We start from the raw sequence: 25,922 nt of genomic DNA on the forward strand, positions 1-25,922 counted from the left end.
GCACCACCACCATTAGCAGTGCAGAAGCAAGGGTAGCAGTACTGCACCCCTCCCCCCCGACACACACACGCGCACAAACCTTGAAACTCTCCTCCCCCCACCCCACCTCTTTTGGGTCAGGACCCCTACAGTTACAACACCATGAAGTTTCAGATTTAAATAGCTGAAATAATTAAATGTATCATTTAAAAAATCCTAGGACCATGAAATTGACCAAAATTGGCTGTGAATTTGGTAGGGCCCTACTCATGTGCGCCCCCCCCCCATGCCAGATCTACAGATGGGCCAAGTGTGTTAGAGCCCTATCACAGGACCCACTCACAGGGTGGGGCACTTCCTACTGGCCACCCCGAGGATTAGCTTTGCCAGCTTACGCTCTCCCTCCAGCGTTGTCTTGCTCTGCTGCCACGCTCACTTCCAGGTCTGCAGCTTCCTCTCTGTGGCTTGGTCCTCTGGACCAAAGTCCTCTCCTTGCAGGGAATTCAGTCTTTCCAGACCTGCTGGCTAGCACCTCCAATATCCACGTCACTTCCCAGAGGCTGGTAGGGGAACCCAGGCCTGCCCTCTACACTCGTTCCAGCTCAGGGACCCTATAACAAGCAGCCACAGTCCCACCTCTTGCTGCTGTTTCCCAGGGCTTCTTCCTACACATCTAGCTTCCCTCAGGTTTGCTAGCCTCCAACTCCTCCCCACTCAAGGGGGTGAGTTCAGCTTCCTTCCCTGCAGCCTTTCCCAGCAACAAAATCCCCCTTTCTGTAGCTAGCTGCTTAGCTTTATACAGGCTCTGCTTGTTCCTGCACAGGTGACCCTGTTCCCAATCAGTGGCCTTCTCATAGCCTAAGTTCCCCCTGCTTGCAGTCAATTTAGATGATTGGGCCCACCTGGCCCAATTAAGCTCTTGCAGGGCTAGTATAGGGAGTGCACCCGATCACACACCTTCAAGACCACAACCTGGGGTGAGCAGGTATTCTCTAAATTACCTACCCTGCACCTGCCACACCTGGACGCTCAGGTCATCCTTTTCTTGTTTTAGGTCCCTGACCATGAGCCACAGCCCGTCCTGTTCCTCCATCGCATCTTTACACTTTTCAGCCAGTGTCTGGGTTCTACAGTAGCCTGCTTCAGCTCTGGAGTCATGCCTATTTCCAGCTGGGCCCTCTCTGTCCTAATCCATTTATCTTTGAGCCCCTTTTCACTGTGTCATTGGGATCCTTGCCTTCCCCTTTGCTACTAGGCCCTCTCTTAAGAGGGTAATACCTTTTTATATAGCCAGCCTCCAAGCACCTAAAGCAAATTCTTTCCCTGGGCTAATCTTCCCCTCACAGCTCATATACAGGCATCCCTTCCATAGGTGCCCCTGCTGACCACGAGCAAAACACACCCCTCCTTTTCCTGTTCTCCCCACAGGACAGATTCTTTGGGGCTCTGTTTACTTTCAGCTAGCCAAGTAAAGCATCTCTCCCCCATCCCAGTAGGGGCATTCCCTTTTCAGGTGTCTTCATCCCCCACAGCTGTAACTCTCCTATAGTCTTTCCTATTCCCCTTGTATCAGGGTCACTGCCTTATAAAGTGTTTCTAGTGTCTCTCGACCTTCCCTCATGTCAGGGGTGATCATTTGCCCATTCTCCACCACATATCACATGGTCTACTCACCACAAGCAGCAGCACCTCCTTCTCGCCACTCTGGGGATTAGCCCTGCCAGCTTGCACTCTCTCTGTGGTATTTTTCTTCTCCCATCTTGTCTCACTCTGCTGCCCCACTCACTTCTAGATCTGCAACTTCTTTTTAGGTTGGCCCTCTGGCTAGGTTACCAAAGTCCTCTTCTTCCAGGGAATTCACAGTCTTTCCAGAAATATTATCTGGCTGGCACCTCTATTGTCCTTGCCATTCCCCAGTGACCACTAGGGGAACCCAGGTCTATCCTCTACACTTTGCTCCAGCCTAGGAACTCTATAATAAGGAGCCACAGTCCCTCTACCCTCCTACTGCTTGCTACTGGGCTTCTTCCTGCATACCTAGTTCCCACTCCTACTGGGTTTATCAGTAGCTAACTTCCTCCATGCAGGAAGTCCCCACAGTCTTTCATAGTAGTAGCCTCCTTTCTATAGCCAGCTACCTGGCTTTATACAGGCCCTGCTTTTTCCTGCACAGGTGAGCCTGTTCCCAATCAGTTGCCTCCACCTAGCCTAAGGAGCCCCCTGCTTGCAGCCTAATGAGCTGATTAGGTCCACCTGGCCTAATTCAGCTCTTGCAGGGCTAATGTGGGCAATCCATCCCATCACAAGCCCATTGCTACAGAACCTGGCTCTTGAGCTCAAACAGCAGAGCCTTACCTATTTAAGTGACCCCTCCACCATTCAATCCCTGGTGTTGGTCAAGATGCTGGCTGTAAAATTATCACTTCATAAGATAGGGTTGCTAGGGGTCTGGTTTTCCACTGGAATGCCCAGTTGAAAAGTGACCCTGGTGACTCCAGTCAGCACTACTAACCTGACTGTTAGAAGTCCAGTTGGTGGCACAGCAGGGCTAAGGCAGGCTCCCTGCCTGCCCTGGCTCTGTACAGCTCCTGGAAGTGGCCGGCATGTCCCTGAGGCCTCTAGGTGCAGGGACGATCAAGGAAGCTCCACATACTGGCCCACCCCCAGCACTGTCTCTACAGCTCTGATTGGCTGAGAACTGTGGCCAATGGGAGCTGCAGGGCTGGTGCCTGCAGACAGAGTGCACCATGCAGAGGCGCCTGACTGTACCTCTGCCCAGGGGCCAGACATGGCGGCTGCTTCCAGGAGCAGCAAGGAGCCAGGGAGCCTGCTTTAGCCCCGCTGTGCTGCCAAGGTAAGCACTACCTGGCCAGAACCCCCACCACAGGTCAGAACCCCCTCATGTACCCTAATTCCCTCCCAGACCCTGCACCTCAACCCCCTGCCCCAGGTTGGAACCCCCTAGCCCGGCCCTGAGACCCCTCCTAGAGCCCACACCCCCTCTTGCACCCCAATCTCCTACCCCAGCCTGGAGCCCCCTCTTGCACCCCAAACCCCTGATCCCTGGCCCCCACCTGAGCCTGCACCCCCAGCAGGAGACTACACCCCCCCTGCACCCCAACTCCCTGCCCCAGCCCAGAGCCCCCTCCCACACCCTGAACCCCTCATTTCTGGCCCTACCCCAGAGCGCACAACCCTAGCTGGAGCCCTCACTCCCCCCACACCCCAACCCCCTGCCTAGCCCAGTCCAGTGAAAATGAGTGACGGTGAGGGAGAGTGAGCGACAGAGGAAGGTGGAAGGGCCTCAGAAAAGGGGCAGTGCATGGGTGTTCAGTTTTGTGCAATTAGAAAGTTGGCAACCCTATGCTAAAAGCATATATATTAAAACCAATATTTTGCATCCTTCCAGTTTAGTGGCTAGGGCTAAAGTGGCTTTTTCAATCAAAAGATGCCAAAGTAATAATTTTACAACATAGGGGGTCATGACTCAGTTCACAGCCCTTTAATTAATAGCTGCAATTAATAGTTTAAAGGAGATGTTGGGGGAAAAAAAAGCCAAATGCTTAAGAATTCCCTGAAGGGTCTCACTCAGTATTGGGTGGGTTGGAGTGAAACAGAGCAGGTCATTTTATGAAAATCTCCCCCCTTCCCAGCATCCATGGCGAACAAAGGCACTGATCCTGCTAACATGTAAGTATGATTGTGACATGGTATAAAAGTGCTCCAGCGTGTAAGGGGTTACCTGATTCCTATTGTATAGCTGATCTGGGCAGAGTTATAAAAGGAAAAAAGAGGTTGGTGCAAAGGAGGCAATCATGGGGGGAAGACAGAATGTCCTCTCCCCTCCCAGCTGGCTGTAGTTAGAAGTGCCTCAAGTGATTATTAATCAGAAGTTTGAGTTTATTTTGGTTTTGGGGTTTTTTTGAGGGGGGAAATGGAGCATGAAGTTATGGTATATTCCAACACAGGGGCAACACATGGGGTGGCATGTGGGGTCTTGTTCCCTCCTTCCCCCATTTGTTGCTTGGCTTGTACTGAGCATGCTCAAATGGACTGAGCATGCTGAAGGTGGCTGCCCTCACTCTGCCCCCCATTACCAGCAGGCACAGGTCATCTGTGTTCCAACATGAGGAATATTTGTAGGGTCAGGCCCTAGGTCTTACCCCCAAAACAATAGACAAGCAGTATATCTGGATTAATGTTTTATTACTTTCTTCCATCAGGGTTACAGTTATAAGCCCCTATTTTCAGAGTTTTATAACCTAGTAATAAACATTTTGTGGGCTCATTTTAAGATTGGAAATAATTTATTTCTTTTAAATTGTTCAAACTTTTTTTTTTAAAGGAAAAAAAATACCTGGTGAAAACACTTGTTGGGAAAAATGCAGCTTGGGGCTTGATCCTGCACCACTGAACTCAACAGGAGCAATGTCACTGACTTCAATGGTAGCAGGATTAAGCACAATTTAACTTTAAGCTTGACTTCACTGGAACTCATGCACATGCTTGAAGTAAAGCATCAGCTTAAGTGCTTCCTGCATAAGGATGTTTTCCTGAATTGGGGCCTTACTGCTTAATGTGGATTAAGGTCTGGTGGCATTTTCATGAAAACATTTTGTAGCCAAAGAAATTACTATATTAAAAAGTAGGATCTGTCCTTGAAGATAAATATCCTAATAAAGAATTTCCCATATATCTAGGACTTGGTTTCAAATCACTGAATGCCCCAAATAATTAGAAAGGCTCATCTGATACCAGTGGAACATTTGTATCCCCTCCCACTTCATTTGCAATTAATGAAGCATTTATAATGAGCCCAAAGCTCTGCTTCACAGAATTTATCACATTGTGTCTAATGAAGCCTCAATTATTAACTTTACTCTGGCTTCTGTTTAAAAAACCCACAGATTAGTATCAATCATTTGAATTTAGAAAATGCAAGACTGTGGTGCCAGACTCAGAGTTCATTGCTTCTTTCAGATTCAAAGGCATACACATTATTTCAGCAATGTGCTGCTGCTGCTGTTTTAACAAGAGGGTCCCCCTAAATGGTCTCCTTTAAGTCTGTGATTAACCCCATATACTGCAATGCTTGTTAAGAGGTGTAATCACATTGAGTTTGGGGCAGGAGAATGCATTAATCCTACAGTAAAAAACAAACAACAAGAGAATAGGGAAAAATGTACAACTTCCCCAAGCATATGAGGGAGGGATAGGAAGATCTGTTTTCTTGTTTAAACAAAAATGGTTTATCTTCATAACTAAAGAGGGAGTAACCATGGGGACCTTCAATAACTAAGGATGGAGGCAAAAATCACCTGACAAAGTTTCTATTCATCTGCACTTTGTTTATACTTCATTGCTGGCATATATGGAGAGTATAGCAGAGTACTCAATTTATGTAATATGAGAAGTGGTAATCTCTTCTCCAAGGCCTTGGTTTTTAAAATACCTGCCCCATGATGTAACCTAGCACATTCCAAAAGATGATATATTTGGTCTTCTGGATCTGCTTCTGAAGAACAAAGATAAGTCATCTTTGGCAAAGATTATTTAGCAGTATCCTGGAAGGAGGTAAAGTCGCCCTCCCTTCCCTTTCTTGGTGGAATTTTAGCAAGGGGCTTTAAAAGCCTGTTTCGCACATCACTGTGTTGTATGTGTACACTAGCATGATCACAAATTTCTAAACTACAAGCAATGTTACCATGGTGTAGATGAGAATAGGATCAAGCCTAAGAATGTTTGGAAGTTTCTTGTTTGATTTTCAAACTGTGTGATATTTCCATTCTTATATGGACTTTAAGGCTCTCATCCAGCAAAGCACGTAAGCATCTGTTTCACTTTAAGCATGTGAGTAGTCTGATTGGGACCTAAGAAAAGCTTTTAACATACTTTCTATCCAATTTTAAGCAGAGATGTGCAGTATACACAAACTGCAGTACATTATAAGTTATTCCCCTGTGTTTTTACCTAATTATGTACTTTGTTTTTTTCTACCTTTAATAGTCCTAAAAATTGCAGGTGGCTTCTAAAAACAATTAAAAGGGTAGTCTAAGCTTTTAGAAATTGCCAGTTGACTAAAATGGCAATAACATGAGTCTTCTGAATGCTTCAGATGTATTACTAATCTGCTGAACAGAACAAGCTATGTTTAAAAGTGTTAAATCTAATTTTATGGAAGCAGAGGCTGCAGGCTGAAATCACTTGACTGTATATGAATAAATGTGATTGACTTTTTTTTTAAGAAAACTTTATTTGCTAATTTTATAAATGAATTCTCTGCTCAGCTATAAGTTAGTGTGTAGTAGTGTGCTGCCATCTATAGTTTAAAAAAGAAAATGGAGAGTCTACTTCAAGCTTAAATAAACTGCTGAGCAGATTCACAAAACGGTGGTGATGGTGTGACACCTCTTCCCCTCGCCCCATCCCCACAGACACACCCCTAAGGCTGCTTAGTCCCATGGAAAACATCAATAAAAATATCAATAAATAATATCTTTATTAAAGATACAGGAAAAGGAAAACCAGCTAGAGCACCTGAAATGTAAAATATTAAGTAAGGCTTTTCATTTCCACAACATCCCTTGTTTCCCAACATCCAGCGTGGCGAGCTCAGCAGCAGAGGTGACCATGCAGTCCCAGATTCGCGAACAAGCTCCAGCATGGACCGAAGGGGAGACACTGGATCTGACTGCTGTATGGGGAGAAGTATCTGTGCAGGCTGAATGCTGACCAAAAGATGTGCTTATATTATATATATGCCAAAATCGCACAGGACATGTTGGAGAGAGGCTACAGCAGGGACACACAGCAGTGCTGCATGAAAGTTAAAGAGCTCAGGCAAGCCTACCAAAAGACAAAGGAGGCAAACGGGCACTCCGGGTCACACCCCCATACAGGCTGCTTCTATGATCAGCTACATGGCATTCTAGTGGGGGGGACCCTACCACTACCACACCACTGTCTGTGGACACCTGCAAGGGGACAGTCCCACGCAACAGGGAGGAATATTTTGTGGATGAGGAGAAGGAGAATGCGCAGCAGGCAAGCGGTGAATCCATTCTCCCCGGCAGCCAGGACCTTTTCATCACGCTGGACTCAATATCCTCTGAAGGCGGGATCCCCGACCCTGAAGCCAGAGAAAGCAGCTCTGATGAGTGCACATTTGTAACAACAGTACAGAGTTTAAAAACAATAGTGTTTTAATGTTTGATTTACCCCATTCACACTGGGCTGTTTGTGCTTGGCTAAAAGGGATTATCCCAGAGAATAGCCATGCGGTAGGGGTGAAGGGCTCATCCCAGAGGATAGCTATGCGGTGGGGTGGGGGAAGGTGTCTGCTGCATATCCACCCAAAAACCACAACCCCTCCTTTTAAATGTGATAAATTGTTGCTTGCTATGGGAAAGGATGGGGGTGCAGTTTGAAACCATTCCCACATATTATGTGTAAGAAGCCAACCCTGCTTACCCTGTGCCTTACCATAGCTCCCTGGAAACTGAATTCTGCTGCCCAGCCATGTGTGATGTGTCACCATACCGGCAGGCACTCAATATAAAAGGCAAAATGTGACCTTGTACCTAAAGCACATGTGCTATCTGCTGTGAATTGCCTGATTCACTGTGAAAGTCTCCCTTTTGTTCTCAGAAATGTATCATCTTAAATTTTACTGTCCCTTTTTATCTCCCCCTCCCCAGGTGCAAATGTTGCTCTGGTCCTCCTATCATCTCCATCCCTGAGGTTATCGCAGATTAGAAGTAGAAAAAAAACAACGCATTCACAATGACATGTTTTCCAAGCAGTCTTCCCACACTGATAGGGCATAGCTTAATACATGGAGGCATTCAGTGTTAGGCCAGGAAAGCATTAAGTGAGTGTGAAGAGCAGAGGCAGGAGGCGATGCTGAGGCTAATGGGGGAGCAAACTGACATGATGAAGTGTCTAGTGGAGCTGTAGGAAAGCCACCAGGAGCACAGACCCCTGCTGCATCCATTGTATAACTGCCTGACCTCCTTCCCAAATTCCATATTCTCCTCACCCAGATGCCCAAGAACGCGGGGCGGGGGAGAGCAAGCAGCACACAGCAAGCAGCAAAAACAATGGGAATGTTGCTTGTGCTGAGGTCTAACCTAGTCAGCAAACAGCGCCAACGAGCTTTTAAACGTCCAAAGGCACATTCTACCACCATTCTGCACTTGCTCAGCCTATAGTTGAACTGCTCCTTACTAGTGTCCAGGCTGCCTGAGTAAGGCAGCATGAGCCATGGGAGCAATGGGTAGGCTAGGTCCCCAAGGATAACTATTGACATTTCAACATTCCCAATGGTAATTTTGTGGTCTAGGAAGTAAGTCCCTTCTTGCAGTTGTTTGAACAGCCCGGAGTTCCTAAATATGCAAGCGTCATGCACCTTTCCCAGCCATCCCACATTAATGTTGGTGAAACGTCCCTTGTGATCCACCAGTGCTTACAGCACCATTGAGAAGTACCCCTTGCAGTTTATGCATATCCCCACCTTGCCAACCAGTACATTCCATCTATCGCCCCACCACAGTTAGGGAACCCCTTTGCAGCAAAGCCATCCACTATGACCTGCACATTTCCCAGAGTCACTACTCTTGATAGCAGAACGTCAATGATTGCATTGGCTACTTGGATCACAGCAGCCCCCACAGTAGACTTGCCCACTCCAAACTGATTCCTGACTGACCGGTTCCAGTCAGGCATTGCAAGCTTCTATAGGGCTATCACCACTCACTTCTCAACTGTTAGGGCAGCTTTCATCTTGGTATTCCTGTGCTTCAGGGCGGGGGAAAGCAACTCAGAGTTCCAGGAAAGTGGCCTTACGCATGTGAAAGTTTCACGGCCACTATGAATCATCCCATACCCACAACACTATGCGGTCCCACCAGTCTGTGCTTGTTTGCCGGGCCCAGAATTGGTATTCCACTTTATCAACCAGCCCCACTGCCGCCATGATGTCTCAATTGCCAGAGCCCATGCTTTCAGGAATGTCTGTGTCCATGTCCTCATCAAAATCCTCCTCATGCTGGTGTCTCTTAGCCTGGTTCTGCATATACTCCAGAATAATGTGCGAGGTGTTTACCAATGCTCACAACAACAGCGGTGACGGTGAGCTCGGACTCCATGCTTGCCATGGTATGGTGTCTGCAGGAGAGCAGAGTTGCAGCAGAAGCGGTGGATGACAACGGTTAGCAGACCTACTGCACCGTCTGCTGACAGCAGCACCCAGGACACAACAGCCACGGTGACGGTGAGCTGAGCGGGCTCAGTGCTTGTCATGGTATGGCGTCTGCACGGAAAAAAGGCATGAAACAGTTGTCTGCTGTTGCTTTCATGGAGGGAGGGGCGACTGACGACGTGTACCCAAAACCACCCGCAAAAATGTTTTTGCCCCATCAGACACTGGGAGCTTAACCCAGAATTCCAAAGGACGGCAGAGACTGCGGGAAATGTGGGATAGCTACCCACAGTGCACTGCTCCATAAGTCGATGCTAGCCACGGTAGTGAGGAGGCACTCCGCCGACTTAATGAGCTTTGTGAACATATGCAATCGGCTGTATAAAATCAATTTCTAAAAATAGACTTCTATAAAATCGTAATTTTACTAATTTCGTAGTGTAGACATACCCTGAGTTTTTACTCATCATGATCAATGGGATTTTCTTAGACTGAATTCCTCCCTGCCTCCAACTGTGTTTACTGTAATTGCTGCTATGATCCAGTTTTGACTTTTATGGATGATCAGGAAGAAGATACTGAATCCCCGTTCAATGTTTATTAATTGTAAATATTTGCTTATAATGAAGGGAAGTAAACAAGTGGTGCAATTTCCAGTGTTATAATTGCAAATAGGAGGGGAAGTAGTCTATCCAATGGTGAATGGGAGGGACATGTCCATTAGGCAGTCTCTCACGATATGGAAGAATCTAGTAACTCATGTATTATGGGGAATGGAACTCTATAAATATGCATATAGATACATCAGTGCGTTTAACACTGAAGCCTTATTTTATGTACTAGTTTTTGGTCAGGTTTGCTAGACAATTTTCTTCAGGTGTTTCTTTTTGTCTGGTACAAAGGCAGGAAGCATCTAGAATAAAGCAAGGCAATAAACATCACGTATTCTAGGAATCAAGACAGGGTGATGCAGTTGTCTCTAGAGGGAAATGTCTGTGACAACAGTTGAATCATTACAGATGGAACTGAAAAATCTTTTCCAGTGAAATTTTAAATTGCTGAAAATACACTGATTATATTTAAATATACTGAATGGACACTTCACCAATGTTGCTTTAAAGCATTTATATATTAAATAAGAATTATGCCCATAGGTTGAAGTGAGGCTTTTAATTTTTTACGTTTATACTAAATGCTTTTCTAGTGAAATAAATTTGACAAATAACCAGGAGAAAGTAATAAATTGAGTTTATAACTGACTTTTTCCCCCCAAGAATCTGTAGTCTTTTTTCCTTTAAAGAATCCACAGTTTAGAATTAGGATTACAATCCCAATGAAGTCATGATACAGATTAAACAAAGCACATACCTCTGTGGGCCAGTCCTGCACATCTTCAGTGGAAGAAAGTCCCCTTACATTTAATGGTTCCATGGGCAGGGAGGGGGATGACAGAATCAGATCCTTTACTAACAACTGAATTAAGGTGTGATACAAACTATAGCTATGAACTGCACAAAGACACAGATCCTTTAACTAGAATTGCGCAAGTCACATCTACACACTGTGGGGCATCTAATTTTTCATAACAGACTGCATTTAATGTTTAAGGAAGGAAAAATTATTACAAATGCAATACAAAATGAAAAGTTGCATATTTGATGTAGTCCCAAAAAAGAACCTAGAAGTTACAACATTTTATAGAATTTGCAATATTTGAAGTACCACTAATTTAATATTCCACTAGATAACCTGCTGGGAAATTGAATAATTTATTTTGCCCATTAATCAGTATGTTTTGCTACAGTTTTAACAAACATCAGAATTAGCTAGAGTCCATTTGTTATACCAAGCCTTTTAAAAAAATTATATCACATGATTCCAAAGTAAATCAAAGGCCTCAGCTTTGCCTGTGGGTGGTCTGTATTGCTAGAGCGATAATGGATTGTACTTTAATTCCATAAAAATTCTGGATCCGATATTGGTTTTTAGTTTACTCCTACCACCACTTATGACATTAGCGCCTCAACTTGTTTGTTTAAGGGACCTTGTGTTCAAGTAATTCTGTCACAGTTGCACGCTGATGCTGACCACTTCTGGATGAAGGGACCACTGGTGAGATGAGAAGGTCCTGCTGAGGCGATCTGCCAAAAAGTGTTCCTGGCCCCAGTGAGAGGTGCAGCTACGAGATGGATGCTGTGTTGTACACAGAAGTCCCAGAGCCTGAGCGCTTCTTGGCAAAGGGCAGATGATCTGGCTCCACCTTGCTTGTTGATATAGAACGTAGCTGTTGTATTGTCCGTCAGGACCTGGACCACTCCGCTTTTTATGTGAGGTAGGACGGCTTGGAGGGTCAGGCAAACCACTCTGAACTCCCTGACATTGATATGTAGGGAACAATCATAACTTGACCAACAGCCTTGCATGCTGAGATCGCCCAGGTGGGCTCCCCACCCCAGGTCCGAAGCATCAGAGACTATGGTCACCGAGGGGCACAGAGCTGCAAAAGGAACTTCCCCCAACACCAAGGCAGGATTCTGCAACCAAGTGAGTGATGACAGTAGTCCCGGACAGACTACCCGGTCCATGCTGAGTCTGTTAGGTATGAAGACAGATGCCAGCCATGCCTGCAGGGGCCTAAGATGGAGCCACACATGTCAGACCACATGAGTGCAAGCTTCCATATGGCCCAATAATTGCAGGCACATGTAAGCGGTGGTGAGAGGTTGTATGCATGAGATGAGGTCCGCCATGGCTTGGATCCAAGCCTCGGGGAGGAAGGCTCTGGCCTGACTAAAGTAGAGGACTGCTTGAATGAATTCTGTGTTGCACTAGACTTAACGTCGACTTTCTCATTAACAGCCCCAGGTTGCGACAGGTGTAACAAAGCAGATCAAGATGCTGCCGCACCTGCTCCTGGGACTGACCCTTCATTAGCCAGTTGTCGAGGTAGGTGTAAATTTGAACACCTCAGCGCCTCAGGTAAGTGGCCAGTGGTACTATGCACTTAGTGAACACTCTAGGGGCTGCAGAGAGACCTAGTGGCAATGCCATGCACTGGAAATGGGGTTGGCCTAGCATAACACAAAGGAAGCACCTGTACCACAGAAAAATGGAAATTTGCGTCCTTCAAGTCGAGGGCAGTGTACTAGTCTCCCGGATCCAGGGAGGGGATGATGAAGTTTCGCAAGGTCCTCCTGGCCTCCAACTTCTTGAGAGACTTGTTGAGATGACAGGTCCAAGATAGGTCTGAGGCCCCCTTTTGCTTTCGGGATCAGGAAGTAGCAGGAGTAGAACCCCTTTCTTTTCATGTCTTGAGGGACCTCCTCCACCGTCCCAAGGTGCAGGAGGTTCTCAAACTCTTGGATGAGGAGTTGTTCGTGAGAGGGGTCCCTGAAGAGTGATGGGGAAAGGGGGTTGGGAAGGAGAGGTTGGCCACGAACTGCAGAGAGTAACTTGAGCACCCAACTGTCCAAGGTCAGCAAAGACTAGGTCAACCAGAAGAGACAAAGGCAGTTGAGGAAAGAATGGGAGGGTGGATCCTGGGAGGTAACTGGGGCGTTGTCCTCGAGCGCACCCAACTTCTGGCCTCCTTGGCTTTTGGAAGGCCCAGGCTGAGCAGACGAAGACGACAACGGGTGTTGCCGCTTGGACCGTATCTCTATTCTTCCTCCTGTAGGTGCCCAGCCAGGGAGTCCCCCAGGACCTAGACTGTGGAGACTGAGGAGGCAGGGGGGTGGAATGGCTTCCTGGCCTGCTGAAGAGTATGGAGGTCCAAGGAGCGGAGGGTACACAGGAGTCTAAGGCCATGGAGTGTCAAGTCCATGAGCTCAGAGAAGAGCCCCATCACTTCAAATGGGAGGTCCTGAATAGTGGCCTGCATCTCCTGGAACAACCCAGAGGACTGCAACCAGGAGCTGTGCCTCATGGCCCCTGCAGGGGCGACCACCCTGTCCGCTGACTCAGCGATGTCCCAGGCCATCTGAAGGGCCCACCTTGCCACTGCTGTGCCTTCGTCCACCAAAAAGGTGAAATTCTGAGCTTGCTCCTGCGGGAAGGCTTCCTTAAATTTGTTAAGGGAGTCTCAAAGGTTAAAATTGTACCTGCCTAACAGGGCCTGGTGGTTAGACACCCAAAATTGCAGGCTTGCCATCGAATAAATCTTTTTGCCAAATAAGTCCAGTCTCAGAGTCTTTGTTTTTTGGTGTGCCACTGACTTGGCCCTGCCTCTCCCTTTCATTAACAGCAGACATAACCAGTGACGCCGCTGGAAGGTGTGTATACAGATATTCTAATCCTTTTGTATGGATGTAATACTTTTAAGAAGGCGGAAAAGTAGTAGGCAGAGTCAAAGATGAGGTTTGCCACAGTGATTTGGCAATCTTAAGGACCCCTGGGTGGATGGGCAGCACGACCCAGGCCAGGGTGGAGGAAGACATAATGTTAAAGAGAGCATTGGATTCCTCTAACTTCCTCACTTTAAGTTCAAGTTGGTAGCCACCTTCTTAAGGAGGGCCTGGTGCTCCTTGACGTCGTCAGGAGGGCTTTGTTCTGGAGATGACGATGACAACGACAACTGGGAGACCATCTGGCAGAGGGTGACTTGTGTGGTGGCAAATCTTTGGTAAGAAGCTTGCTGGGACTGGCGGTATGGGGACAGGTGCCTTGACTCTAGTGTCCCAGGTCTCGTGGTGGGAGAGCGCTGCATCGGGGACCTCAGTCTTCTGACTGGAGACCAGGAATGTGATGCCAGGGTCCCAGGCCTTGGAGACTGGGATCTACACCTGCAGTCCAGGGACTGAGGGTGCTCCACTGCCCTGTGAGGCAGTCTGATGACCAGCTTGCCCTTAGGTGTTGGGGCCTTAGCCAAGTCCGGCACCTGGCACAGTGTTGGATGACCTGCTTGTTCTTTAGCCACTGGGGCTGCTTTGGGCAATGAGGGCCCTAGGAGAAGCTGTGGTCTCCTGATGCTCCTGGGAGTCAGAGGCAGATCCCTGGCCAGGCTGGGGGTTCTGACCTCAGCAGTACTCCTATGAAGCCCCAGGTTGGACACAGGGCCTGATGTAGGTCCTTTGACAGAGGTCCCTTTCCCTTCCAGTGCTGGAGGGCTCCTTTTCTTTTGCATCAGCGAGGGGAACGGTGCTGGCGACGTGCTCTGCACAGATGCCAAGATGCTCACCGTGGGATCTGAGCGGGAAGGCTCTGACACAGGATGAAGCGCAGCATCCACGAGGAGGACCCTCAAGCGGCTATCCTGCTCCTTTTGGGTTCTAGAGCAAAAGTTCTTACAGATTTCTGCACTTGTCCTTCCTCTGGGCCTCCCTCAAGCACTTCAGACAACTGTCATGAAAGTTACTAATAGGCAGTGGCCTACTGCAGGACAAGCATGGTTTGAAGCCGGGAGAGGGGGGGGCATACCCCGCTCCAGGGTGAAGGCGCAGCCAGGACTAACTACCAAATGCTTAACTTAAAGGCTAAACTATATACAAAGAAAAACACAATGGGCTATTGAAGAACCGCTAATGCTCTTGCGATTGTAAGACAAGGCACTCCGACCAACCGTTACGGGCAGTAAGAAAGAAAAGAGGGGGTAGGGTCAGTGGTGCCTATATATTAGTACATGGGTGTGGCACTCAAGGGGACACTACATCTGACCCTATGGATATCACTTAGGCAAAAAACTCCGGTTGCACACGTGGGTGTGCTCACACCTAAAATGGAATAGACCTGAACAAGCACTCGAAGTATTCTTACTTACATTTTGAAGTGTGAGTGTAAACTTATATTCCACTGTTCAAATTGCATTGCGTTGATCGGAGATTTTCAGTAGCAGTGCCTGGTCGGGTCACAGGCGCTCAGTTGGTATCTCCTGTCTCGTTAGAATCTTCCTGAGCGCCTGCATCCCGCACCCCCCTCAGTTCCTTCTCTGCCGTGGAGTGATTATACTAGTACATCAAAGTAGAGGGGAGGAGGATGGGGAGTGGAGCACCCACAGGGACACATCTCTAAGACCTTCAGTTACTGCAAAGTGAGTAACTTCCCCTTCTTCTTCAAGTGCTGTCCCTGTGGGTGCTCCACTCTAGGTGAAAGTGTAGCAGTACCCACTATGGTCGGTGGGACTTTGGAGATGCGGCAGTGAGTACTGTAGAGTACTGTATGGCCTAGTGTGGTGTCTGCCATGGTATCTTGTGTGATAGCACAGTGTTTGGCAAACGTGTTCAGATGACCATGTAGCCGCTCTAAAGATGTCAGAAATGGGTACGTTATGTAGGAAGGCAACGGATGTTGAGACAGCTCGAGTGGAATGAGTTCTAATGCCTTTGGGCAGTTGAATATTTTGAATACGTTAAGAGGATCTGATGCAGTCAGAGATCCACTTGAACAGATGTTGTTTAGAGAGAGCAGTACCTTTCAATCTTTCGGTGATGGAGACAAAGTTGTGGAGATTTACGAAATGGCTTAGTCCTATCTAAGTAAAAGGCAATTGCTCGCCTGACATAGAGAGTATGTAGGGATGCTTCGTGTGGAGTCTTGTGAGGTTTGGGATAAAAAGTAGGTAAGTATATCGGTTGGTTAAGGTGGAAGGTGGATACCACCTTAGGGAGAAATTTAGGATGTGGTCTCAGACTGACTTTGTCTTTGGAGAAGATTGTGTAGGGAGGATGGGCCATCAGGGTGCTTATTTCACCTACTCTCCTTGCTGATGTTATTGCAACTAAGAAAGCTACCTTCATGGACATATGGAGAAGAGAGGAGGTAGCCAAAGGCTTGAATGGAGGTTAAGATTCCATGTAGCTGCCGTTAGGTAAATTTTAGGATAGAGATTTTGCAGGCCTGCGAGAAATCATTTTATGGTGGGGTAGAGTAAAGAGTGAATAACCTTCTAACTGGTCGTGGAAGGTGGTAAGCACCGCCAGGTGTACTTTGATGGAGCTGAGTGAAAGTCCGTCCTGTTTTAGTCTCAGGAGGTAGTCTAGAATGTTAGGGAAGGTCACCGTATTGGGCGTTAGGTGATTACGTGAGCACCAGAGGACAAAACGCTTCCACTTCTGCAGATAAGTTTTATGAGTGGAGTCTTTTCTACTGTGCAGAAGGACGTATTGGACTTGCTCGGAACAGGCTAGTTCATGGGTTTGGAACCATGAAGGAACCAGGCTGTCAGGTGGAGCTGGGGTTGAAGAACCAGTCCGTTGTCCTGGGAAAGGAGATCTGGCCTGTTTGGGAGAGCCCATGGATGACGGGAGGACATGCGGAGTAGGTAAGGATACCAAGTCTGTCTCGGCCAAGCCGGGGCAATAAGGATGGCCCGGGCCTCGTCTACGATCTTCCAAAGAACCCTGTGTAGCAGAGGGATTGGTGGGAAGGCATAGAGGAGAGAGTTGTTCCACGGGATGAGGAACGCGTCTCCTAGGGATGCAGTCCCGAGTCCCGCTCTGGAGCAAAACTGCTGACATTTTCGATTCTGGGATGTGGCAAAGAGCTCTACTGACTGGGTGCCCCAGAGGGAGAAGAGATGAAGTATTGTGGGATGCAGTTCCCATTCATGTTCTGTTGAGAAGTGTCTGCCGAGTGCGCCGGCAGTAGTGTTGTGGCAGCCTGGTAGGTAGGAAGCGACGATTTGTATTTGATGTTGTATGCACCAATTCCATAGTCAGATGGCTTCCACGCAAAGGGAATGTGATCGGGCTCCCTCTTGTCTGTTGATGTAGTACATACATGCTATGTTGACTGTTAAGACCCGAAAAGATTTGTTCTTTCTTCCCCTCATAAAGTGCAGGCATTTTTGCTTCACTGCTCTGAGCGAATTATGGGTAGGTGCGTCTCTGATGCAGACCACTGGCCTTGTCCCCTGCGTCCCCCTAGATGCACTCCTCAACTGATTAGGGAAGCGTCCGTGGTGAGCATGAGCATTGGGGATCGTTGCTGGAAGGAAACCCCCGTGCAGTGGTTTTCTGGTCTTGTCCACCAATGTAGGGAAGCTAGAACATTGGGAGGAGGAGCTAGCAGTGTCCCTAAGGTGTGTCTGTTGGGTTTGAAATTGGAATTGAGCCAGCCCTGAAGACATCTCATGTGTAGCTTGGCATACTGGACCATGAAGGTGGTGGCTGCCATGTGACCAAGGAGCTGTAGACAGATTCTTGCCTGTGTCCTGGGACAAATAGAGCACATGCATATGAGCTACATGATAAGTGAGGAATCTGTGATATGGGAACGAGGCCCTGCTCTGGATTGAGTCGAGATGAGCTCTGATGAACTCAATCTGTTGTGTAGGTGTCAGAGTGGATTTTTGGATGTTTATTTGGAGGCCTAGGCTGTGAAAGAGGGAGATGGCCGAACAGGTAGCTTGAAGCGTCTCACCATAGGAGTTGCCTTTGAGGCAATCGTCCAGGTAGGGGAAAAGCGTGATTCCATGTTTGTGGAGGTGAGCCACGACCATGGCTAGAGTTTTGGAAAACACTCTTGGCGCTGAGGAGAGGCAAAAGGAAGAACTGTATTGAAAATGGTCGTGACTGACTGTGAATTGTAGGAAGCATCTGTGAGCTGGATGAATTGATATATGAAAATAAGCGTCCTGTAGGTTGAGGGCTGTGAACCAGTCCCCTTGATCCAGTGCAGGAATTATTGTGCCCGGTATGACCATCTAGAATTTTTGTATCCTCAAGAATTTGTTCAGTCGGCATAGATCTAATATAGGCCTCCATCCCCCGATCTTTTTCTGGGTCAGGAAGTAATGGGAGAAGAATCCTTTCCCTCAATGTTGCGGTGGCACAGGTTCCACTGCACCTAGCTGGAGAAGGTGAGCCACTTCTACACGAAGTAGGTGCTCGTGAGAGGGGTCCCTGAAGAGCGATGGGGAAGGGTAGGAGAATAGGATATGAATGGGATAGAGTAACCGGACTGAACTATTTCGAGGACCCAGCGATCCTGTGTAATACGCTGCCGGGCACGTTTGAAACTCTGGAGGCAGTGGCCAAATGGGTAAGTAGGCTGTGGAATCAAGGAGTGGTCGCACAAACTCTTGACCAACGTTTGAAAATTGTTTATTCCCAGATGAGTGGGAGGTGGTTGCTTAAGCTTGATTTTTGTCTGCGCTTAGGGGGTCTAGAGCGATTCCTATTTGTCATATGGTTTGGGTTGAGGCCGAAAATGTTGTTGTGTGCATGGTCTTTGGTAAGGTTGGTATCGTTGTCTCCTGGGAAAAAATGGGTGAATACCCAGGGCGTGCAGTGTTGCTCTAAAATCTTTCATAGAGTGAAGTAGTTTGGTGTTTTTTTTGGAAAACAGTTTGTCTTTATCATAGGGGAGGTCCTCCACTTTGGTCTGCAGATCTTTAGGGAAGAGACGGTTGAGAAGTAACTGAGGGGGGTGCGGGATACAGGCCCTCAGGAAGATTCCAACGAGATGGGAGATACCAACTGAGTGCCTGTGTCCTGACCAGGCACTGCTACAGAAAATCTCCAATCAACAGCACCGAGACACACAGACACCTAGAGTGGAGCACCCACAGGGACAGCACTCAAAGAAGAACAATGAATTTCTTCAACATGTTAAGGATAGTCATCTTTTTTCCTCCCTCCACCCCCAACAAATAGCAAAATTCATAACTTATTTTAAAAAGTCCACAGGAAACCCTCAAAACACAGGACACAATGAATATCAAACTTTTGGGAACTTTATTCCAATTCCGTAATATTTGCTATTGTATTATTCAGGAGTTTGTAAACTGTATAAATAATGATGCTACTGTTTCCAGAGATCAATTTTAGTAGTACTAAATAAATGAGTAATGTAACAGTAAACATTAGCTTCGCACTGCAAGAGATGTACATAAAATGGAAGCCTTTTTAGAAAGGACATTGGCTTTTATTGTATTTTTAGAAAATATTGGATTATGAAAGATACAAAATCAGTTGTAATTATTTCACTTTTTTACACGCTGTATGCCATTTTACTGATAAGGCTTTACAATATCTTGCCCAACAAATTTAAAAGGTATTTTTAAACATGCCTTAAAGTATTTTTACAAGTTCAAAATTGAGTATTTCAACTGAAACAATATTTACCTGAGAATCCTATATCATAAAATTGCCATTCATTCTTAACTTTAGCAAGTTGATGATGTAGCCTATAGAAGTCCACATGCAACCTGTAGGTCTATTGTATTAAATAATCAAAAATGTATTTAGATGCAGCTGGTTAGGCAATGAACTACCTCAAACTTTTCAAACCAGGCTGGTATTAGAAAATGTTGAAGTTTAAGCACACAGGATGAATTTCACCATACTACACACAAAACCAGAGCTGTTGGTTTTGCACTGGGAATCCTGAGGGTTTGTGGGATAGAATTCAGACGCCAACCTATGAACAGGTGGCAGCAATGTAGCACAACACCTCTGTGGTGGCTATTCTAGCCTTAGGACTTAAGTGGTGGTCACTGCTGACCCCCAGTCCCAACAGTTGTCGTTTTGGCCCACTAGATATTCGCAAGACCCTGGCCAGCCCCAGATAGCCCAACCAAATGGCTTTAAAAAATAGATCATTCCTATTGATAAAAATGTGACTATGAAGTTGCAAACCCATGATTTAGTCTCAATTCATTGTATTATGCCATTTTAGAATATGACCTACTTTAGAATGTTATATAAAGGGCCCTAAGTTGTTAATGTAAGTAGAAAAATGTGGTGGCAAAACTGACTAATCATGGGGCATTGGGATAAGAGGGCTAGTGGGTTGCTGGAGAAGACATCACGTGATCTTCATAAGTAAATACATTATAAAGTCACAAAATATAAATGCTAGTCATTTAAAAAGTCTCCTCTCAATAATCTGAAGGGAAAAGATACCCACAACCAGTAGAACCCACATCATCAAGTTGTATTGGAGTAGTACTTTTTTCTAAAGTTCAGTTATTTTAAACTTGCATATCACAATGCTATGCAACACTAAAAAATTCGTCTTGAAAAAACAAATCTATCACTATAGATCTGAATGAACTTGAAATCACCTGGATATGAGGTAGTGTATTTACTTGTATTACATATGGTTATTAGAAGTACTGTTGAGATTTGTCAACTCTTTTATATTTGGCCAATGGTTCATAATACACTTTTATAATATAAATCTTATTAATGCTAAATTACCTATATAGAGAGAGCTTAAATCAAGCACCTTATCAGAAAGGGTTATGTTTTAGTATCCTGGAGGCAAAAATTCTGTCTCACCATAAAATAAGATAAACCTGCAAAGCCAATATTTACAGTCGCAATTGGAGCAAAAGATGACCTTCCATACATGCACACCAACATAAAAAGGTTAATGTACACTGAGGTAGAAAATGAATTCCATTGGCTTGTACAAGATTCTTCTATGTTTTGTTATGTAAACCAGCAAAGTGAATTTTTTTCTATTGTGAGGTTCGGTACTTAAAATGTCTGGTATCAGAACAGCAGCTAAGCAATGAGGGAATATTTGTATGCAATTTGCCTCTAACACAAGGCGAAACAAAAAAACCCTACAGCAGGGATTATTCCTCCCCTCCCCCCATTTGTCTTATTTTAAAGATTGGGTTTATTCTTTACAAAATAAGTAATGAACAAAACCCAACTGGCTCATTTTCTTTTTATACTTGTAAAAGGTTAGAATTAAAGTACAAGCCATTGAAAATGCACTGAAAGTTATGTTTACCCATAAAGGTAACCTGATTAAAAGTTATTTTCAAACACATCCTCACTGGTCCCAATGACTGTAACATTTATAAGCCATCCTAGTCTTTCAAAATACTTTGTTTTCTGACCCTCATATGAGACATTTTACAGGGAAGCATAAGATCATCTGCTAGCAAGTCATTGTACAACAAGAATAGATTTTTGAAAGTATCTGGGGTCGAGATGCCACAAAATCAGGAAAGTAGTTCTAGTACTCCACTAGTCATCATGATGCTGGTATCCTAATCCAACTATAAGTAATCCCATTTATTTGCACTAAAGGGCTGAGCGCTCGTACAAGCTTTTAGAGATGGACGCATTTCTTAGAGTGATGTAAAATATTATGCCCCGAAATTACATAAAATAAAGCCAAAGATCTGCTGAGTAATGTAGATGGACAGATACTAGTTAATGCACTTGCAAAATATAAAGTTTTGCCTTTCCCTTCACTTAAGGCATTTTATAATAATGCTAAAACCCTTACTTTAAATCCCATAAGTTTGAGGTTGGCAATCACAAAACAGATTTATTCATCTGTAGTGCATTTGTCAGTCATCTGCTGACAGAAATCTGTGATACCACCACTCTGTCCACATTGTTCCACAAGTAAAGTTTTCTCCGATGTTTTCATAGAAATTGGACAGAGTTCCTGCACTTGATTATAAGTGGTATCAGATGTGCCTCTTACACATGGATAGCAAGAACTCTGTTCACTGGCCGACACAGCACCTGAAAGCCCACTTGGTAATTCTATACACAATGGGATCACAGGCTTGCCATCAAGAGCCGTTCGTTCTCTCTCAGAAATTAAAAGTGAAAGTGGACAATCCAAGGTGGAATACTTCGCAAGTATCTGTATTTGCTCACGACTCAATGCCGCTTCCTTACATACTTTCTGGCAAAGTCCAGTCAGATTCTGCTTTGTCTCTCCCAACGTTGACAAAATGTGATCTCGCTCCTTTAGCAAGCTCGCCTTTTCATTTTGCTGCAAAGAGACACATGGTTATTGACTCTGTACATTTTAGTGCTCTGAAATCAAAAGTATAGTTTTACTCTTCACCAAAGCTGAAACAAATATTGAATCCAATAGATGTGTATTTTGTTTTTCTTGGAAAAAAGATAACATGTTAAAGTGATGATAAAAAGCAACAGACTCAAGTGTAGCTTTTTTGCAAAGAGCTGATTTTGATTTGAACTTTGCAAAACTCCACCTTTTTACATTTAAATAAAAACTATTTTCACCTGAACAAAATGCTAAAGTTTCAAAAGTGATCCCAGGACAATGTGTGAAAGACGTCCATTCTCAAATAATTTCACATTTTCTGAAAAACATTTTTCAGGCTTTTAGAATTTAATCTTTTAGATCAGTCCAAACAATGAAGTTCTGAGGTCATATTTCATCGGAACTATTTTGCACAATTCTATCTATAATCAAATTCCTCTACAGAAGTTCTGAATAGTGGTCATGTGGAGACTGAACTATGAAAAAAGCCTTGCAAATGAAGAATTCCACCCTTGTACAATTTATGCCATCACCTTAGTGATTCCTCAAATGCTATTTGTGAGGCAGCACTAATTTTAATTTATTCTTATACAAGTGTTTAAAGATCTCAAAACTTGACAGCAGAAAAATTAAGGTTTTACTTGAAAAACAGAACCTACAAGTGAAAAAAGCTAATTCTTATTTAACATATTGCATATGCATGCCAAAATTAGTCATCACTATGGTCATGTAATTAAGATACCATGTTTAAGGCAATTACTACAGGATCAATAAAATTGCTAAATGGAGTGATCTACCAAAGTAGTTATGTTAACAAATTAAACATTTAATACCAGACACTATACTCTCACTGAGGCCAGTATTCCAAGAGATAAGTTTAAATCCAGATTTCACACCATATTGTGTACCTCTGTGGTATTGTACCTCTCCTTCCACTTTGTGTAAGTAAATGTTTCTGAATTGGGGAATGTATGTCTTCTTCGTTGCCACTTCCCTTTTCAGGGCTGGTGACTTCTATAGCCTTTGTGACTGTTGTGCAAATGGAACTGGGGAAAATATGTAGTGAGCGTAGGTGGATAAAGCAGAGCACTCTGTAATCCTAACCAAAATATCCTCTCTGACAAACTGTCAGTCAATACAGTTTCAAAATACTGTCTGGAATGGTGTAACAACTGTGGAGAACTTAAACAGAGGATGAAGTAATAATGGACAGGAGGAGACTGGTACTATTTCTGTTGCTGTACTTAAGTACAGAAAATACACTACTGAAATAGTATATTAAGTGAGGATGCCAGTTGAACATTTGGGTTATTGTATTTATTCACTGATCATCCATAAGCATAATAGGTTGTCAGACAGACACAAAAAAGAATGTTCCTGCTCTGAAGAGCTTACAAAGTAATTACATATATAATGCAAGAGTGAATTTACAAAAACTGGGAGACTGAAGGGAAGACAAGGGTTATTGTAGAAGATAAAATTATTACAAACCTGTTCAGTTTCTGGTATTCTTTGAGATGTGTTACACAGGTCACGTGTGCACACTAGCACGGCAAAGCAGATCTTTCTCCCACAGCAATAATTTTGGGACAGCACATGCGCACTCTGCATGGTTATGCAGCAAACCTCTTCGAAAGAGGACTGATCAAAGTGCATTGATGAACTTCTTACTACCCTCACTAACAAGAGCTCTGTAGTCCTCTTTAGCATTATCTAGCAACTTTAGGTCTAAATTGGATTACATAACAGTTTGAGGATGTCATAGAGCTTGATTTGAAATTCTAAATTGTAATCTCGATAATGAATAAAACCTCTCCCCCAAACTAATCCAGTTTCTTTGAATCTGTCTTTGGGAGTAGATTTAGATCATCCTTGTCTCACCTTTTTATGCATGGCCATTGTTACCAAAGATCCTGTGGCTGGGTACAAATAAAAGTACTCCTATCTCTGGGAACAAACTTGGAACCTCTTCGGTCCTTTCGACAATAAGTGTCAGACAAGGGAGGGAGGGGTTGGATTGCCAAAAGGATTTTGGTAGGTTCCAACACAACCTCATTAACAGGTAAAGTCACTTGAGCAGACCCTGTATCTCCAACAGAGATGGCTATGTTTTTCTTAAGTTTCTAATACATCTTATGAATGTCTGGAACTGGAAAAGATGATTCAGAGACAGTGGCATCATTGGGGAATGATGAGGAACTGTTTAATGGGGGCACTATAGAGTCCACCTGTTCTGCCATCTGCTGAAGTGCTGTACCAAAAGAAGCAGGCACTGGAGAAATAGATCATCTGCTTGGTGGGTATTTGGATCAGTACTGGGTAGAGAACATTGCCTTCATGGTAACAGACATACGGCACAGAGTCTGGAGGAACCACAAAAGATTCCAAAAGGGCCACTGCTGTACATGATATGGTACTTGGGCCAAGCCACAAAGTATCCCCTCCTAGGACCTGCTATTACACAAATGAGGGTGCTGAGACCAAGGATAAATAAGAAGAAGCATATGGCCTTCTGTGATGGGATCCCCAAAGGTAAGAATCCACCCTTAACTTTGAAGGGTAAGCATAATCTGAGGGCCAATGTGATGCAACACTGGACAGCGGTCCTGCTGAAGGTATTGTACATCTGCTCTGTTAAGAGCTTCTGGTCACTATGGCACCAAGTGCTCTGTCTCTAATGGTGCTGAATAAGTAAATGTTGAAGAGATCCCCAGTACCAGAGCTTGTGTAGCAGGAATAATTGGTACCTGAACTTCATCCTGCATCAATGGTGAGTCTAGCACAGACAGGGAAAAGTGGTCCTGGTTGCCATGTATGCTTCAGGAGTCATCAGTACCAAGGGCATAAGATGCATCGTAGGTGAAGTCGATATCATAGAAAGACTGGAAATGGAAGCAGTCTCGACAGTAACACGTTGTATGCTGGAGTCAATGGCTCTACATTGCTAAACTACAAATGGAATATTAGGGAGCACCTAGCTGGAGCTGGCTTAGCTCTAAACCTTAGTACTGGTTTTCTTCTTGTGTGATTCTGTTGATCATCTAGCCCTTGAAGATGAAGAGGGCTTCTTCTAGCTAAAAGAGATCTAAGTACTCTATTTCTGCTGCATGTGAAGTACTGGAGATAGACAATGGCAATGAGGAGATGCCACTGAGCGTAGTCGTACGCTCTTAGATCAGTAGAGTCAACCTCCATGTACTGAGCAGCAGGATTCTGGATGTGCGTGCATGCAAAGTTGCTTCCACCAAGAAATGTCAAAGCTGAACTTCTCAATCCTCGTCTTAACCTACCTACAGATAGGGCACTTGTGCCTCACGTACCCTTCTCCCAAACACTTTAAACAGTGAGAGTGGGGATCGCTGATTGGCATAGATTTGTTACAGCAAGAATAGCAGAAAAATCCTGGGAATTTAAGCATGCCCCAGTACTGAGCTTAAAGCTAGAAGGAAACGCAACAATTTTTTTTTAAATGTACCGTTAATTAGAACTATGCTAAAACTACCTATGTACTACTACTACAACATTTAGAAAAACTTTCTCTAAAGAGAAATTGGGAAAGAGCATAACTAGCTCAAACATGCTCTGAATGCTGACAACAGGCAGTGAGAAAGAATTAGGGGGAGCACTGGTGTTTAGGGCTCTGTGACCCTTGATACCTTCGCCCAGCAGAGCGTAGTGGGCACATGCACAACCCCAACAAGTTCCAGTGTGGGAAAAAAATCTCTGGTTTCAGTGCACTTGTGCTCACACACAAAGTGGAATGAACATGTGCAAGCACTCAAAGAAAATGCACTTATTCAAGCTACGTACATATTCATATGGTATGGAGGGCTCAGATAATTTAACAATGCTTGTGGGGTTTTTGTTCATTTTGTACTAAATTGTGACTGTTTACGGGCTTTTAAGATGGATGGTGGAAGTGGAGGCTACCAGGGTAGGAGAGGCTCAAGAAACGGACATGGAGATGGCAAGGACTGACTGATGGGACAATTAGGATGAGGGGAGGACACAGAGGAGGATAAGAAGAAAGAGTGGAGAA

The 25,922-nt window shown here is 44.9% G+C and overlaps 1 protein-coding gene across 22 annotated transcripts in view; it reads right to left on the bottom strand.

Moving 5' to 3' along the window:
- Nucleotides 1-6,461: 6,461 nt before the first annotated feature.
- The window catches only part of BACH1 (BTB domain and CNC homolog 1), a 54,944-nt gene continuing 35,483 nt past the window's right edge, over nt 6,462-25,922 (bottom strand). For 20 of the 22 annotated variants that reach the window (XM_073362810.2, XM_073362765.2, XM_073362717.2 and 17 more), the window contains one exon: nt 6,462-21,865. In XM_073362810.2, the coding sequence (XP_073218911.1) occupies nt 21,407-21,865 (459 nt within the window). In that variant the 3' untranslated portion in view covers nt 6,462-21,406. The remainder of the gene's footprint in view (nt 21,866-25,922) is intronic. The other 2 variants (XR_012161173.2, XR_012161172.2) reach the window with 2 other exon arrangements.

Source organism: Lepidochelys kempii, chromosome 1 (genome assembly GCF_965140285.1).
Source record: "Lepidochelys kempii isolate rLepKem1 chromosome 1, rLepKem1.hap1, whole genome shotgun sequence".
In the NCBI taxonomy this organism is placed as follows: domain Eukaryota; kingdom Metazoa; phylum Chordata; order Testudines; family Cheloniidae; genus Lepidochelys; species Lepidochelys kempii.